Source organism: Ovis aries, chromosome 15 (genome assembly GCF_016772045.2).
Source record: "Ovis aries strain OAR_USU_Benz2616 breed Rambouillet chromosome 15, ARS-UI_Ramb_v3.0, whole genome shotgun sequence".
NCBI lineage: Eukaryota > Metazoa > Chordata > Mammalia > Artiodactyla > Bovidae > Ovis > Ovis aries.
The window spans coordinates 20349109-20368681 of NC_056068.1; the positions used below are offsets into that span (position 1 = coordinate 20349109).

A 19573-nucleotide genomic window follows, 5' to 3' on the forward strand; every position below is an offset into this window, starting at 1 on the left:
ACAGATAGTAGAAAGAAGCCAACTCTTCACCAGTTGATGAGATACTGGATTTGATAAACTACTATTTTATGATATTTCATAAACAATGAGAAAGGGATTAGAGCAAGGTATAGCTTTCATGTTCTAGGTTGAATGTTAATTGCACTGGCATTTAGTATTGAGTAAACATGAATTCTTTTGGGTACCTCTAAACAGACTGGTTCCAAATAGGAAATGGAGTACATCAAGGCTGTATATTGTCACCCTGCTTATTTAACTTCTATGCAGAGTACATCATGAGAAATGCTGGACTGGAAGAAACACAAGCTGGAATCAAGATCGCCAGGAGAAATATCAATAACCTCAGATATGCAGATGACACCACCCTTATGGCAGAAAATGAAGAGGAGTTAAAAAGCCTCTTGATGAAAGTGAAAGAGAAGAGTGAAAAAGTTGGCTTAAAGCTCAACATTCAGAAAACAAAGATCATGGCATCCGGTGCCATCACTTCATGGGAAATAGATGGGGAAACAGTGTCAGACTTTATTTCTTGGGGCTCCAAAATCACTGCAGATGGTGATTGCAGCCATGAAATTAAAAGACGCTTACTTCTTGGAAGAAAAGTTATGACCAATCTAGATAGCATATTCAAAAACAGAGACGAAGAAAAGTTATGACCAATCTAGATAGCATATTCAAAAGCAGAGACATTGCTTTGCCGACTAAGGTCCAGTCAAGGCTATGATTTTTCCAGTAGTCATGTATGGATGTGAGAGTGGGACTGTGAAGAAGGCTGAGCGCCGAAGAATTGATGCTTTTGAACTGTGGTGTTGGAGAAGACTCTTGAGGGTCCCTTGGACTGCAAGGAGATCCAACCAGTCCATTCTGAAGGAGATCAGCCCTGGGATTTCTTTGGAAGGAATGATGCTAAAGCTGAAACTCCAGTACTTTGGCCACCTCATGCGAAGAGTTGACTCATTGGAAAAGACTCTGATGCTGGGAGGGATTGGAGGCAGGAGGAGAAGAGGACGACAGAGGATGAGATGGCTGGATGGCATCACTGACTCGATGGACGTGAGTCTGAGTGAACTCTGGGAGTTGGTGATGGACAGGGAGGCCTGGCATGCTGCGATTCATGGGGTCGCAAAGAGTCGGACACGATTAAGCGACTGAACTGAACTGAACTGAACTGAACTGAAAGTATATGAGAAGAGAAGCAAAAGGCAAGGGAGAAAAGGAAAGATATATCCCTCTGGATGCAGAGTTCCAAACAATAGCAAGGAGAAATAAGAAAGCCTTCTTAAATGATCAATGCAAAGAAATACAGGAAAACAATAGAATCGGAAAGACTAGAGATATCTTCAAAAAAATTAGAGACACTAAGGGAACATTTCATGCAAAGATGGGCAGAATAAAGGACAGAGATGATATGGACCTAACAGAGGAGGCAGATATTAAGAAGAGGTGGCAAGAATACACTGCAGAACTGTACAAAAAGATCTTCATGACCCAGATAATCATGATGGTGTGATCACTCATCTAGAGCCAGACATCCTGGATGTGAAGTTAAGTGGGCCTTAGGAAGCATCATTACAAACAAAGCTAGTGGAGGTGATGGAATTCTAGTTGAACTACTTCAAATCCTAACTGATGATGCTGTTAAAGTGTAGCACTCAATATGCCAGAAAATTTAGAACACTCAGCAGTGGCCACAGGACTGGAAAAGGTCAGTTTTCATTCCAATCCCAAAAAAGGAAATGCCAAAGAATTCTCAAACTAGCACACAATTGCACTCATCTTACATGCTAGCAAACTAATGCTGAAAATTCTCTAAGCTAGGCTTCAACAGTACGTGAATTGAGAACTTCCAGATGTTCAAGCTGGCTTTAGAAAAGGCAGAGGAACCAGAGATCAAATTGCCAACATCTGCTAGATCATCAAAAAACAGAGTTCCAAAAAAACATCTATTTCTGCTTTATTGACTATGCCAGAGCCTTTGACTGTGTGGATCACAACAAACAGTGGAAAATTCTTCAAGAGATGGGAATACCAGACCACCTTGCCTGCCTCCTGAGAAATCTGTATGCAGGTCAAGAAGCAAGTTAGAACTGGACATGGAACAATAGACTGGTTCCAAATTGGGAAAAGAGTACGCCAAGGCTATAAATTGTCACCCTGCTTATTTAACTTATATGCAGAGTACATCATGAGAAATGCCAGGCTGGATGAAGCACAAGCTGGAATCAAGATTGCTGGGAGAAATATCAATAACCTCAGACACGCAGATGACACTACCCTTATAGCAGAAAGTGAAGAGGAACTAAAGAGCCTCTTGATCAAAGTGAAAGAGGAGAGCGAAAAAGTTGACTTAAAACTCAACATTCAAAAAACGAAGATCATGGCATCTGGTCCCATCAATCCCTTCATGGAAAACAGATGGGGAAACAATGGAAACAGTACAGACTTTATTTTTGGGGCTCCAAAATCACTGCAGATAGTGAAGGCAGCCATGAAATTAAAAGACGCTCGCTCCTTGGAAGAAAAGCTGCAACAAACCTAGACAGCCTATTAGAAAGCAGAAATATTACTTTGCCAACAAAGGTCCATCTAGTCAAGGATATGGTTTTTCCAGTAGTCATGTACGGATGTGAGAGTTGGACTAAAAAGAAAGCTGAGTGCCAAAGAACTGATGCTTTTGAACTGTGATGTTGGACAAGACTCTTGGAGAGTCTCTTAGACTGCAAGGAGATCCAACCAGTCCATCCTAAAGGAAATCAATCCTGAGTATTCATTGGAAGGACTGATGTTGACTCTGAAGCTCCAATACTTTGGCCACCTGATGCAAAAAACTGACTCATTAGAAAAGACCCTGATGCTGTGAAAGATTGAAGGCAGGAGGAGAAGGGGACAACAGAGGATGAGACGGTTGGATGGATTCACTGACTAAATGGACATGAATTTGAGAAAGATCTGGGAGTTGGTGAAGGATGGGAAGCCTGGCATGCTGCAATCCATGGGGTCATAAAGAGTTGGACACAAGAGAGTAACTGAACTGAACCGAAAGTATATTCAAATATGTCTGCATCCTTTTTTTTAACTGCCATTTCTCTAGATAAAGCCTCCATTATCTCTCATTATGACTACTACAATAACCTCCAGTCTTGTCTCCTTGCTTCTACTCCTGTCTACCCTCTAATCCATTATCTACTATAGCCAGAAGAGTATTTAAAAAGTATTAAAAAATATATATACCCCTTTATGCTACTCCCCTAATTAAAACCCATTGGAATAAAATGTAAACTTCTACCATGGGCTACCAAGATAGCCCCCAAAGATCCTGGCTTCCCAATATTCCGTGTGCCCAATAGCCTACATTAGAAATGATGGTATACTACTTATAAAATTAGGTTATAAAGGACTGCAGCTTCTATTTTAAGTGTTCTCTCCCTTCAACAGGGTTTTCTCAATGGCTCAGAATGTAAAAAATCCACCTGCAATGCAGGAGATGTAGGAGATGTGGGTTCAATCTTAGGGTTGGGAAGATCCCCTGGAGGAGGGCATAGCAACCCACTTTAATATTCTTGCTGGGAAAATCCAATGGACAGAAGTGCCTGGTGGGCTATGGTCCTTGGGGTCGCAAAGGACCAAAGGACCCTGAAGCAACTGAACACACACACTCCCTTCAACACTCTCTTCCTCACTCCCTTGGATCTTTCACTTTAAAGGAAACAATTCCATGTTAAGAGCAGCTCTGTGGAGAGACCTCCATGGAAAAGAACTATAGCCTCTGGCCAGGAGCCACTGTGGAACTGAGGATAGCCAGAATCCACATGAGTGACCTGGGAGGTTTGAAGACTCTTCCTTCAAGCTCTGAGATGACAATAAACCTGGTCAACAGCTCTACTGTAACCTCATTAGGGCCCTTGAGCCAGAAACACCTGGCTAAACGATTCCCAGATTCTTGACTCAGAGAAAATGTGTAAGACGTTTGTAGTCATAAACTGTTACTTTTTGGGGTAATTTGTTATATGGCAATAGATAATACAAGCAGCCAACAAAGGTCCTGATAACCTGATCTTTGTCTGTTTCTCCAATATCAATTTATATTACTCTCTTCCTGCTTCTTATGCTCCAGTGACATAGGCCTTCTTTCAACTCCAAAGGGCCAAACTTTCTCCACCTGCTTTGTACCTGCTATTAGTTCTACTTAGAATACCCACCCTTCTAATATCTGAATGGCTAGTCATTTTTCTTTCTTCATTGATTTTATTCTTCCTACCTAACATATATATCCCATATTTTACTTCACCCTATTTTCTTCATGGCACTAAGCACAATTTGTAATCCCCCCATCCACATTATAAATAAAAGCATAAGGGAAGCAGGGACCATATCCATCACCTTCTTCCCTGTATCCCCTATATTTATTCAGAGCATAGCACAGAGCGGGACTTAAATGAACACTCGTTAGATGAGTAAATAATTGAAACATTTTTTTAAAAACAAAACAAAACAAACATAAAAGTCACTTCAGACATTAGTTATGGTAATAGAGGCCACTTATTCTTAATAGTGATATTGAAAAGAAAGGTTATCTTTGTTAGTGGAAATGCAATTTTATAATGATAAACCAGGAGAGAGTGTCCAGTATACTTACTTGATTTTGGCTACAACAAACAGATCATTGAAAAGGAAAAGATGCCGCTCCTGCCTCTGCAGGCCTCTCTTGAGTTCTACACGGCCATCAATAAGCAGAGTCCTATCGGAGCACATAAATGATGATAGAAATGCACATGTGTCCAGGCTAGCAGAAGGACTTTCTCTGTAAAAGAGCAAACACCACATATCTTCAGTCAAATGATCAAACATAGGATTGTTTCTACAGAAATTATATTTTAATATTGGTCACGAAATACAAAGCTCTCTCTCTATATATTTTTTAATGCAATGGCATAGTTTCCAAACAGATCCCTTTTCATAGTAATGAAAACTTACATATACTCTTTTGTGTAAGATATTTTTTTTACTCAGGACTTCTTGTTATGTGTAGTCTATCTCGACCTGGTAGGCCTCAATATCTCATTATAAACTTTTTTAAACAAAAAGCAAAAAATTTTATAATAAACATATACATATCCCAACCTAGATTCTACTATTAAAATTTTACTATACTTGCTTTATCAGACACCTATTCAACTATCTATTAACCCATTCTATTTTTGGTGTTTCAGTACAAACTGATACAGCAGTACATTTCACTCTGAGTATTTTAGCATGCATATCATATACAATGAAATGCACAATTCTTAGGTATACATTTTATGAGTTTTTACAAATGTATTCACTTGTGTGATTTAAACCCTAATCAAGATGTAGAACATTATCATCACTCCAAAAAAAATATCCTCTTATTCCTTTTCAGTTGTTATATTATTAGATAAAGATGGCTTCTATGTGTTAGCCTGAGTTGTTTATTTCTTCATCGCAGGCTGAGATCCGTTAGCTCCAACGTCAGCTGGAACTAAATGATGTATAAATTAACATTTTTATACACTCAATTATTTTTTTAAAAATGACCCAAAATAAGCAGACTATTAATGATTTATAGCTTGCCTGCTTTGTATACTTCACAAAACAACACTGAACATCTGCTAGCCATGGATAAGATAGAAGTTGGGATTTTAAGATCCGAAGTCACTACTATCTCTGCTCCAGACTCCTCACTGTGCTATGAAGCAACATTCTTAGTCAGGTAACCTCCAGAGATTTTCACTGCCTTCTCTTTTGGCATAAGCCTCTAGCTAGTTTCATGCTGTGAGGACTTTTCTTATGCAAACCTGTCCAATGATAATAGCTTTTTCATTCATCAATCCCCAGATCCCTCAAACTCCTTAAAACAGTTAATCCTTACTCCATCAGTCCTAAGGCAACCATTATTATTATTTCCCGCCCCCTCTGGAATTTTGCCTATTCTAAATGGCACCCCACTCCAGTACTCTTGCCTGGAAAATCCCATGCATGGAAGAGCCTGGTAGGCTGCAGTCCATGGGGTCGCTAAGAGTCAGACAGGACTGAGTGACTTCACTTTAACTTTTCACTTTCATGCATGCAGTTCAGTTCAGTTCAGTCACTAGTCATGTCCGACTCTTTGCGACCCCATGAATTGCAGCATGCCAGGCCTCCCTGCTCATCACCATCTCCCGAAGTTCATTCAGACTCATGTCCATCGAGTCTGTGATGCCATCCAGCCATCTCATCCTCGGTTGTCCCCTTCTTCTGCTGCCCCCAATCCCTCCCAGCATCAAAGTCTTTTCCAATGAGTCAACTCTTCGCATGAGGTGGCCAAAGTACTGGAGCTTCAGCTTTAGCATCATTCCTTCCAAGAAATCCCAGGGTTGATCTCCTTCACAATGGACTGGTTGGATCTCCTTGCAGTCCAAGGGACCCTCAAGAGTGTTCTCCAACACCACAGTTCAAAAGCATCAATTCTTCGGCACTCAGCCTTCTTCACAGTCCAACTTTCACATTCATACATGACCATAGGAAAAACCATAGCCTTGACTAGACGGACCTTAGTCGGCAAAGTAATGTCTCTGCTTTTGAATATGCTATCTAGGTTGGTCATAACTTTTCTTCCAAGGAGTAAGCGTCTTTTAATTTCATGGCTGCAGTCACCATCTGCAGTGATTTTGGAGCCCCCCAAAATAAAGTCTGACACTGTTTCCACTGTTTCCCCATCTATTTCCCATGAAGTGATGGGACCGGATGCCATGATCTTCGTTTTCTGAATGTTGAGCTTTAAACCAACTTTTTCGCTCTCCTCTTTCACCTTCATCAAGAGGCTTTTTAGCTCCTCTTCTCTTTCTGCCATAAGGGTGGTGTCACCTGCATATCTGAGGTTATTGATATTTCTCCCAGCAATCTTGATTCCAGCTAGTGTTTCTTCCAGTCTGCGTTTCTCATGATGTACTCCGCATAGAAGTTAAATAAGCAGGGTGACAATATACAGCCTTGATGTACTCCTTTTCCTGTTTGGAACCAGTCTGTTCCATGTCCAGTTCTAACTGTTGCTTCCTGACTTGCATACAGATTTCTCAAGAGGCAGGTTAGGTGGTCTGGTATTCCCATCTCTTTCAGAATTTTCCACAGGTTCTTGTGATCCACATAGTCAAAGGCTTTGGCATAGTCAATAAAGCAGAAATAGATGGTTTTCTGGAACTCTCTTGCTTTTTCCATGATCCAGCGGAGGTTGGCAATTTGATCTCTGGTTCCTCTGCCTTTTCTAAAACCAGCTTGAACATCAGGGAGTTCACGGTTCACGTATTGCTGAAGCCTGGCTTGGAGAATTTTGAGCATTACTACTTTACTAGCGTGTGAGATGAGTGCAATTGTGCGGTAGTTTGAGCATTCTTTGGCATTGCCTTTCTTTGGGATTGGAATGAAAACTGACTTTTTCCAGTCCTGTGGCCACTGCTGAGTTTTCCAAATTTGCTGGCATATTGAATGCAGCACTTTCACAGCATCATCTTTCAGGATATGAAACAGCTCCACTGGAATGCCATCACCTCCACTAGCTTTGTTCGTAGTGATGCTTTCTAAGGCCCACTTGACTTCACATTCTAAGATGTCTGGCTCTAGATTAGTGATCACATCATCATGGTTATCTGGGTCGTGAAGATCTTTTTTGTACGGTTCTTCCGTGTATTCTTGCCACCTCTTCTTAATATCTTCTGCTTCTGTTAGGTCCAGGCCATTTCTGTCCTTTATCGAGCCCATCTTTGTATGATATGTTCCCTTGATATCTCTAATTTTCTTAAAGAGATCTCTAGTCTTTCCCATTCTATTGTTTTCCTCTATTTCTTTGCATTGATCGCTGAAGAAGGCTTTCTTTTTTTTTAATTTTTTTTTAATTTTTTTAATTTTTTTTTTATTTTTAGTTTTTTATTTTTTACATTTTAAAATCTTTAATTCTTACATGCATTCCCAAACATGAACCCCCCTCCCACCTCCCTCCCCATAACATCTTTCTGGGTCATCCCCATGCACCAGCCCCAAGCATGCTGCATCCTGCGTCAGACATAGACTGGCGATTCAATTCACATGATAGTATACATGTTAGAATGTCATTCTCCCAAATCATCCCACCCTCTCCCTCTCCCTCTGAGTCCAAAAGTCCGTTATACACATCTGTGTCTCTTTCCCTGTCTTGCATACAGGGTCGTCATTGCCATCTTCCTAAATTCCATATATATGTGTTAGTATACTGTATTGGTGTTTTTCTTTCTGGCTTACTTCACTCTGTATAATCGGCTCCAGTTTCATCCATCTCATCAGAACTGATTCAAATGAATTCTTTTTAACGGCTGAGTAATACTCCATTGTGTATATGTACCACAGCTTTCTTATCCATTCATCTGCTGATGGACATCTAGGTTGTTTCCATGTCCTGGCTATTATAAACAGTGCTGCGATGAACATTGGGGTACATGTGTCTCTTTCAATTCTGGTTTCCTCGGTGTGTATGCCCAGCAGTGGGATTGCTGGGTCATAAGGTAGTTCTATTTGCAATTTTTTAAGGAATCTCCACACTGTTCTCCATAGTGGCTGTACTAGTTTGCATTCCCACCAACAGTGTAGGAGGGTTCCCTTTTCTCCACACCCTCTCCAGCATTTATTGCTTGCAGATTTTTGGATCGCAGCCATTCTGACTGGTGTGAAGTGGTACCTCATTGTGGTTTTGATTTGCATTTCTCTAATAATGAGTGATGTTGAGCATCTTTTCATGTGTTTGTTAGCCATCCGTATGTGAAGAAGGCTTTCTTATCTTTTCTTGCTGTTCTCTGGAACTCTGCATTCAGATGCTTATATCTTTCCTTTTCTCCTTTGTTTTTCACCTCTCTTCTTTTCTTATTTGTAAGGCCTCCCCAGACAGCCATTTTGGTTTTTTTTTGCATTTTTTTTGCAGGGGGATGGTCTTGATCCCTGTCTCCTGTACAATGTCATGAACCTCATTCCATAGTTCATCAAGCACTCTATCTATCAGATCTAGGCCCTTATATCTATTTCTCACTTCCATTGGAGAAGGCAATGGCAACCCACTCCAGTGTTCCTGCCTGGAGAATCCCAGGGATGGGGGAGCTTGGTGGGCTGCCGTCTATGGGGTGGCACAGGGTCGGACACGACTGAAGCGACTTAGCAGCAGCAGCAGCAGCAGCAGCAGCATTTCATATTAATGGAAACTTATATATACTCTTTTGTGTAAGATATTTTTTTACTCAGTATTTTTTGTTACATTTATTAGCAATTCATTCCTTTATATTGATGAATAGTATTCCACTGTATAAATATATGTTTGCTTATTTATTCTCCTATCGATGGATAGCTGGGCTCTTTTCAGTTTTTAGCTATTATGAATAAAACTTCTATTAAACTTCTACTAGTCTTTTTTTTATAACCCATAGTTACATTTTTCTTGGATAAAGAGCTCACAGTGGAATTGTTGGGTTACTATTTTTAGGGGGGGGAACCCCCGAAACTACCAGTAAGTTTTCCAAAATGGTTGCATTAATTTATATTTTCAACAATATTCCAGGATAATTCCAGTTACTTCACAACCATGTCAATATTTGTAAACATTCTATATTTTGGCCATTCTAGTGGATATATAGCATATCACATTAAGATTTTAATTTGCACTCCTGAAGACTAATAATTTTGAATACCCATGTTCTTACTGGTTATTTACATATATTAATTTGTGAATTGCTCGATATAGTATTTATTTATTATTGAGAATCAGGAATTTTTCATATATCCTGGATCTATCTCCTGGATATACATATAAATATATGTGTATATATAATATAGACACATACATACACACACGCATATATGCATATATAAATATATATCTTTTGCCAAGTTTTGCAAGTGTTTTCTTCTAGTCTGTGATTTGCCTGTATATATATATTTTTTATTTATTGGAGTATAGTTGATTTACAATGTTGTGCTAATTTCAGATGTATAGCAAAAAGAATCAGTTATACATATACATATATCCACTCTTTTTTAGATTCTTTCTCATATAAACCATTACAGAGGATTGAATAGAATTTCCTGGACTACTCAGAATACTGAGTACTTATCAGTTATCTATTTTATATTTAGTAGTATATGTCAAGTCCAATCTCCCAATTTATCCCTCTCCCTGCTTTTTTCTTGTTAACTTACATCTGTAACTCTATTTCTGTTTTGTAGATAACTCCGTTTCTGTTTTTAACATTCCACATATAAGTGATATCACATATCTGTCCTTGATTTATGTCACTCACTATGACTCTCTCTAAGTCCTTCCATGTTGCTGCAAATGGCATTATTTCATTCTTTCTATGGTTGAGTAATACTCCATTGTACACATGTCCCGCATCTTCTTTGCCCATTCCTCTGTTGATGGACATTTAGTCTGCTTCTGTGTCCTGGCTGTTGTAAATAGTGCTTCAGTGAACACTGGGGTGCATGTATCTGTTTGAATCATGGTTTTCTCTGGATAGATGCCCAGGAGTGGGATTGCCAGATCACTTGGCAACTCTGCCTTTACTTTTTATTTTTTTTTTTTATTTTTTTATTTTTTTATTTTTAGTTTTTTATTTTTTAAATTTTAAAATCTTTAATTCTTACATGCATTAAAGAAACCTCCATGCTGTTCTCCACAGTGGCTATACTAATTTGCATTCCCACCAATGGTTTAGGAGAGTCACTCTTTTCTCCATACCTTTGCCAGCATTTATTGCCTGTAGATTTTTTGAGATGGTCATTCTGACTGGTGTGAGGTAATACCTCATTGTAGCTGTAATTTGCATTTATCTAATGAAAAAGTGATGCTGAGCTATTCTTTTCATGTGTTTGCGACCATCTGTATGTATTCTTTGGAGAAATGTCTATTCAGATTTTCTGCCCATTTTCTGATGGGGTTATTTGTTTTTCATAGAGTTTCATAAAGTATTTGTATATTCTGGAGGTTAGTTGTTTCACTTGCAATTATTTCCTCCCATTTTGAGGGTTGTCTTTTCATTTTGTTTATGGTTTCCTTTGCTGTGCAAAAGCTTTCAAGTCCCACCTGTTTATTTTTGTTTTTATTTTATTTACTCTAGGGGGTGGACTGAAAAAGATCTTGCTGTGATCTATGTCAAAAAGTGTTCTGCCTAAGTTTTCCTTCTAAGAGTTTTATAGTGTCTGGCCTATCATTTATGTCTTTAATCCACTGTGAGTTTATTTTTGTGTATGGTGTTAGGGAATGTTCTAATTTCATTCTTTTTATATGTCGCTGTCCAGTTTTCCCAGCACCACATCTTGAAGAAACTGTCTTTGTCCATTGCATATTCTTGCCTCTTTTGTTATAGATTAAGTGGCCATAAGTGTGTGGATTTATTTACCTCTGGACTTTCTACCCTGTTCCATTGGTTTATATTTCTTTTTTTTTCTGCCAGTACCATACTGTCTTGATGACTGTAGCTTTGTAGTACAGTCTAAAGTCAGAAAGGTTGATTCCTTCAGCTCCATTTTTCTTTCTCAAGACTGTTTTGGATATTTGCAAAATTTTTTGTTCTAATGTAATGGAAAATGCTCTTAGTAATTTAATAGGACTTACATTAACTCTGTAGATTGCTTTGGGTACTACAGTCATTTTCACAAAATTGATTCTTCCAATCAATAGACATGGTCTATCTCTCCATCTGTTTACATTATTTTCAATTTCTTTCAGCAATATCTTACAGTTTTCTGAGTAGAAGTCTTGCATCATTAGGTAGTTTTATTCCTAGGCATTTTATTCTTTTAGATATGATGGTGAATGAGATTGTTTCTCTGATTGTCTGATCTTTCATTGTTAGTGTATCAGAATGCAAGAGATTTCTCTGTGTTAATTTTATTACCTACAACTTTGTAAATTCATCAATGAGCTCTAATAGTTTTCTGGTAGCATCTTTAGAATTTTCTATGTATAGTATCATGTTATCTCCAAACAGTTGACAGTTTAACTTTTCCAATATGGATTCCTTTCTTTTTCTTCTCTGGTTGTTGTCACTATGACTTCCAAAATTATGTTGAATAATAGTGGGGAGAGTGGACATCCTTGTCTTGTTCCTAATCTTAAGAATGCTTTCAGTTTTTCACCAGTGAGAATGATGCTTGCTGTGGGTTTGCTGTATATGGCCCTTATTATGTCAAAGTAAGTTACATTTGGCTTTCCTGGTGGCTCAGCAGTAAAGAATCCACCTGCCAATGGAGGAGATAGGAGTTCTATTCCTGAGTTGTGAAGATTCCCTGAGAAGGATATGGCAACCCACTCCAGTATGGTTGCCTGGGAAATATGGACAGAGGAGCCTGGGAGGCTACAGTCCATGGGGTCACAAACAGTTGGACACGATTTACTGACTATACAGCAACACAAGTTCCCTTATGCATACTTTCTGAAGAGTTTTTCAATCATAAACAGGCACTGAATTTTGTCAATAATTTTTCTATGTCTATTGAAATGATCATATGGTTTTTATTCTTTACTTTATTCATGTGGTGTTTCACACTGATTTGTAGATATTGAAAAAAAATCTTTGTATTCTTAAGATAAATCCCACTTGATCATGATGTATGATTTTTTTAATGAGTTGTTGGATTCAGTTTAGTATTTTCTTGAGGATTTCTGTGTTTACATTCTTCAGTAATACTGATCTGTAGTTTTATTTTGTGTGTGTGATATCTTTGTCTGGTTTTGGTATCAGGGTGATGGTAGCCTCACAGAATGAGTTCAGAAGTGTTCCTTCATCTGCAATTTTTAAACTTAATATTGCAGGATAATTCTAGTTACTTCACAACCATATCAACATTTGGCACTGTTAATCTTTTAAATTTTGGTCATTCTAGTGGATATATAGTAGCGTCTCAAAGATTTTAATTTGTATTTCTCTGATGACTAATAATGTTGAACATTTATGTTCTTATTGGTTATTCGTATATATTAATTTTTGAATTGTCTCTAAGTCTTTTTAAAGCTTTTTCTTTCTCTGTTTCCCCCAGTCCTGTGGAAGTCCTGTAATCAAATTTCGTTAGCCTTCAAAGTCCAGTTTCCTGGGGATTCCTAGTCTCTTTACCAGATCCCCAAACTAGGAAACCTGTGATGGGAGTCAGAATCTTTACTACAGTGGGATAATTTCTTTGGTATTATTGTTCTCCAGTCTGTGGGTTGCCTGCTCAGCAGGTATGGGACTTGATTTTATCATGACTGTGTCTCTCCTACCGTCTCACTGTAGCTTCTCCTTTGTCTTTGGGTGTGGGGAGTCGTTTTTTTGGTGGGTTCCAGAGTCTTCCTGTCAATAGCTGCAATTTTGGTGCTCTCACAGGAGGAGATGAGTGCACGTCTTTCTACTCTACCATCTGGAACCACACTCTTTTGTCTTCAAATCTTAAAAATATTGTGTTACATATTCTTTTTACTATTGAGTTGTGGAAATTTTTTATATATCCTGGATGTATGTGCATATGTATCTATTTTCTGAGTATACATACATACATACATACATACATGCACCTATACACAAATATATATGTATATCCTCTGTTAAATGTTTGCAAATATTTTTTCTCGTCTATGATTTGCTTGTACATTTTCTTAAAACTTAAAAGAGTTTTAATTTTGATGAAGCCTACTTTATTATTTTTATAATGATTTTTGTGTCCTTTTAAAGAAATCTTTGCCTATCCCCAAGTCATGAAGATACTCCCCTACGTTTTTCACTAAAGTCTGTACGATTTTAGTTTTTACAACTAAGTCTATGATTTACATCAAATTAATTTTGGTTTATGGTATAAGGTAGGGGCTTAACTTCATTTTGTTTTTCTATATGATCAACTTTTGTAAAAGTACCACATGCACAGAAGATTTTCCTTTCCTCAGGATTGCTTTGGTACCTTTGTTGAAAAATCATGTGACTACAGAGAACAGGTCTATTTTTGGGCTTTCTATTTTTTTTCTTTAAAGTTTATCAACAAACTTCATTATAGAATATAGAATATCTTGAAAATTCTATGTTAGGATGAACCTATACTTTTTTCCTTCCCCCCCTTTTTTTTTCAATTGGAGGCTAAGTGCTTTACAATGTTGTGGTGGTCTCTGCCATATATCAATGTGAATGAATCATAATTATATATATAACCCTTCCCTCCTGAGCCTTCCCCGCCATACCCATTCCACTCCTCTAGGTCATCAGAGCATCAGGTTCAGTTCCCTGTGTTACACAGCAGCTTCCTGCTAGTTATCTATTTTATACATGATAAGAGTATATATGTCAATGCTATTTTCTCAAGTTGTCCTACCCTCCCTTCCTTGCCCTGCTCTGTCCACCAGACCATTTTCTATGTCTCCATCTACACTTCTTCTCTATAAATAGGTTCATCAGATTCACCGATCATTTTAAGAATTAATCTATGTCAGAATCACATTGCCTTATTATTCTATCTTTACAGAGCAAATCACAAAATGAGGCAGTATAAGTCTACGAACTTTTTTTTTTTTTTAAACTGCTTTGGATAATCTGGGCTTCCCCGGTGGCTCAGTGGTAAAGAATCTGCCTTCAAAGCAGGAGCTGTAGGAGACTTGGGTTTGATCCCTGGGTCAGGAAGATACCCTGGAGAAGGGCATGGCAATTCACTGCAGTATTCTTGCCTAGAGAATCCCATGGACAGAGGGACCTGGCGGGCTACAGTCCATGGGATCCCAAAGAGTTGGACACGACTGAAGTGGCTTAGCAGAAGCAGCAGCTTTGGATAATCTGCTATTATTCAAATCCTCTGTGATTATTTTAATTACACTGCTGCTGCTGCTAAGTCACTTCAGTCGTGTCCGACTCTGTGCGACCCCAGAGACAGCAGCCCACCAGGCTCCCCCATCCCTGGGACTCTCCAGGCAAGAACACTGGAGTGTGTTGCCATTGCCTTCTCCAATGCATGAAAGCTAATTACACTGTATAAATAATATATTTCATTAACACATATAATCCTCTGTATTAATTTATACATTTTTGAGATTAACAAACATGAAGAACACAGGATAGAAAACCTACTGTGGTGAAGGAAGAGGCAATGAACACAGCTTCAATTATACTGAGTGTAAAATTAGCAGTGGACTAAGTGATATGTGAAGATAAGGAAGGCAGCTACCACTTAAAACAGATGTCATATTTGTAATCATACAAAGACAGTTGCACAAATAATACTACGGGAATGACTAGAACTGCCCACAGAAGTGGAAAAGTCTAAGAAAAAAGGCAGAAACATATGCCCGGAAAAAAAAATAATGTGAAGGGGAGAATAAAGGAGGAGAACCTGTGAACAAGATGGGAGACTGGTGAATAAAGCAGCAGAAAAATAATAATAAAAAGGAGTGGTGGCCTGTATTGCTGAAACTGGTAGAAGGAGATAATAAATTGAAGACTGAGAAGATGTCTGGGAAAAAATTATCAGTTAGTCATTAAGATGTTTGAGATAAAACAGTACCAGGAAAATGGTAAAGGCAGAACTCAAATAGTTTGGGGTCTGAGGTAAAGAGTGAAAAGATTACATACAGATACATACAGTTCCACTGTATATTACAATTATTTTTTTAAGTAGATAAATTAAGATTCTTAGCTGCAGTTTCAGTATCAAACTCTCAAAAATTAATAAAATAAGTAGACAGAAAAGTAGAAGGATACAGTAGATCCAATTCAACCAATTCAACCAATTCAACATAATTAAGATTCATACAATTTCACACAACAGCAATGATACAAATTCTACTCCAATTCCCATAGACTATAAACCAGGAGGCACTGAAACATAGACAGGGATACAAAATGAGATGCAAAAATTTCACGGTGTAAAGGTATTGAAATCATACAGTCTTATCACTGTGGAATTATGTTAAAAATCATTATCAAAAGATATTTGAAAATAACTCACATATTTTCAAGTGGATTGTGACATTTACAAAGAGAGATCTTTGACTTAGCCACTGAGAGCTTCAATAAAGTTAAAAGACTGAAAAAATACAGAAGGTGATAGTAGAAAGAATTTAATTAAGTTAATATAACAGATACTTTTAAACCCCATATATTTGGAAATTAAATGCCCATTTTAAAATGATGGGTGTATCTAAGAGCCATTACAAGGAAAATTAGAAAATATTTGTAACAATAAAAATGAAAAGAACTTATGAGAATTTGTTGCATGCAACTGAAGCTGCTCAATGAAACTAGTTAACAATGCAAAACCTTGAATAAGGTGTTAAAACAAATAATGGACACAAGCACAAAATTTTGTGAAATTTGAACAAAATCTGTATTTTAGTTATTAATATTGTATCACATATTAATCCCCCCACCCCTTTTTTTTTAAAACAACATAGTATTTCTTTATATTCTCAGAACTGGATTAGAAGTTTCAAGCCTCATTCAATTTTTAAAAAATTTCTCTACAATAATAAACTTTCTAGAATTTTAGCAGTAATATTAGATGCCAGAATAAATGGAACTATATCAAAGTTTTGAGTGAATATAAATTAGAAATTTAGCATTTTATTCATACTTAGTCAAACAAGTGAAACTAAAATGTCACAAAATTTTTAGCTAAGCAAAAATTTATGTTTCCTAATATATATATAATACATACTATATATATGTATACAAAAGCTTTTCTACTACATTTGATAAAAGCTTGAGAAAGAACAACAAAAAAAAGACACCAAGAAATTGGAAAAAATTACCTAAATGAAATGGAAGCACTGAAAATGAAATAGAAAAGTTGAAACAAACTAGATAAAAGTAAATCATCATCATATAGTTCAGTTTTTTTTTTAAACATGGCTGCTCATTAGAGCTCTGATTTAAAAAAAAAATACTTGGGCATTTATATTTTTCAAAACATTCCAAGATAATTCTAAAGTCATCTGGATTTTATTATTTTTTAAATATAAATTTATTTATTTTAATTGGAGGCTAATTAGTTTACAATATTGCATTGGTTTTGCCACACATCAATACGAATCCACCACGGGTGTACACGTGTTCCCTATCCTGAACCCACCTCCCACCTCCCTCCCCATAACATCTCTCTGGGTCCTCCCAGTGCACCAGCTCCAAGCATCCAGTATCATGCATCGAACCTGGACTGGCGATTCATTTCATATATGATATTATACATGTTTCAATGCCATTCTCCCAAATCATCCCACCCTCTCCCTCTCCCACAGAGTCCAAAACACTGTTCTATACATCTGTTGTCTCTTTAGCTGTCTCGCATACAGGGTTATCTTTACCATCTTTCTTAATTCCATATATATGCGTTAGTATACTGTATTGGTGTTTTTCTTTCTGGCTTACTTCACTCTGTATAATCGGCTCCAGTTTCATCCACCTCATTAGAATGGATTCAAGTGTATTCTTTTTAATGGCTGAGTAATACTCCATTGTGTATATGTACCACAGCTTTCTTATCCATTCATCTGCTGATGGGCATCTAGGTTGCTTTCATGTCCTGGCTATTATAAACAGTGCTGTGATGAATACTGGGGTACACATGTCTCTTTCAGTTCTGGTTTCCTCAGTGTGTATGCCCAGCAGTGGGATTGCTGGGTCATAAGAAAGTTCTATTTCCAGTTTTTTAAGGAATCTCCACAGTTTTCCATAGTGGCTGTACTAGTTTACATTCCCACCAAGACTGTAAGAGGGTTCCCTTTTCTCCACACCCTCTCCAGCATTTATTGCTTGTAGACTTTTGGATCCCAGCCATTCTGACTGGTGTGAAATGGTACCTCATTGTGGTTTTGATTTGCACTTCTCTGATAATGAGTGATGTTGAGCATCTTTTCATGTGTTTGTTAGCCATCTGTATGTCTTATTTGGAGAAATGTCTGTTTAGTTCTTTGGCTCATTTTTTGATTGGGTCGCTTATTTTTCTGGAATTGAGCGACAGGAGTTGCTTGTATATTTTTGAGATTAATTCACTGTCAGTTGCTTCATTTGCTATTATTTTCTCCCATTCTGAAGGCTGTCTTTTCATCTTGCTTATAGTTTCCTTTGTTGTGCAAAACCATTTAATTTTAATTAGGTCCCATTTGTTTATTTTTGTTTTTATTTCCAATATTCTAAAAGGTGATTACAGATTTTTCTATCAAATGGTAGTTTCAGTGATAGAGAATTCTGTTATTTTCTGTTGACCAATCATGATACAATGGTATTAAAATGAGTAATAGTTATATAATCACAATTTTGCCTCTCTTCCTTTCACAGCTATTTGTAAGGCCTCCCTAGACAGCCATTTTACTTTTTTTCATTTCTTTTCCATGAGGATGGTCTTGATCCCTGTCTCCTGTACAATGTCACGAACCTCATTCCATAGTTCATCAGGTACTCTATCTATCAGATCTAGGCCCTTAAATCTGTTTCTCACTTCCACTGTATAATCATAAGGGATTTGATTTAGGTCATACCTGAAGGGTCTAGCAGTTTTCCCTACTTTCTGCAATTTAAGTCTGAATTTGGTAATAGGGAGTTCATGATCTGAGCCACAGTCAGCTCCTGGTCTTGTTTTTGTTGACTGTATAGAGCTTCTCCATCTTTGGCTGCAAAGAATATAATCAATCTAATTTTGGTGTTGACCATCTAGTGATGTCCATGTGTAGAGTCTTCTCTTGTGTTGTTGGAAGAGGGTGAAAAGAAGAGAGGCGAAAAACAAAGGAGAAAAGGAAAGATATAAGCATCTGAATGTAGAGTTCCAAAGAATAGCAAGAAGAGATAAGAAAGCCTTCTTCAGCAATCAATGTGAAGAAGTAGAGGAAAAGAACAGACTGGGAAAGACTAGAGATCTCTTCAAGAAAATTAGAGATATCAAGGGGACATTTCATGCAAAGATGGGCTCGATAAAGGACACAAATGGTATGGACCTAACAGAAGCAGAAGATATTAAGAAGAGGTGGCAAGAATACACAGAACTGTACAAAAAAGATCTTCATGATCCAGATAATCATGATGGTGTGATCACTCATCTAGAGCCAGACATCCTGGAATGTGAAGTCAAGTGGGCCTTAGAAAGCATCACTACGAACAAAGCTAGTGGAGGTGATGGCATTCCAGTGGAGCTGTTTCAAATCTTGAAAGATGATGCTGTCAAAGTGCTGCACTCAATATGCCAGCAAACTTGGACAACTCAGCAGTGGCCACAGGACTGGAAAAGGTCAGTTTTCATTCCAATTCCAAAGAAAGGCAATGCCAAAGAATGCTCAAACTACCGCACAATTGCACTCATCTCACATGCTAGTAAAGTAATGCTCAAAATTCTCCAAGCCAGGCTTCAGCAATATGTGAACCGTGAACTTCCTGATGTTCAAGCTGGTTTTAGAAAAGGCAGAGGAACCAGAGATCAAATTGCCAACATCTGCTGGATCATGGAAAAAGCAAGAGAGTTCCAGAGAAACATCTATTTCTGCTTTATTGACTATGCCAAAACCTTTGACTGTGTGGATCACAAGAAACTGTGGAAAATTCTGAAAGAGATGGGAATACCAGAC

At 37.7% G+C, this 19573-nt stretch overlaps 1 protein-coding gene across 2 annotated transcripts in view; it reads right to left on the reverse strand.

The window, feature by feature from the left end:
* Nucleotides 1-19573, reverse strand: part of ARHGAP20 (Rho GTPase activating protein 20) — a 210550-nt gene that overhangs the window by 81789 nt on the left and 109188 nt on the right. For both annotated transcript variants that reach the window (XM_012095423.5, XM_042232908.2), the window contains exon 3: nucleotides 4637-4801. In XM_012095423.5, coding sequence (XP_011950813.1) covers nucleotides 4637-4801 — 165 coding nt within the window. The remainder of the gene's footprint in view (nucleotides 1-4636; nucleotides 4802-19573) is intronic.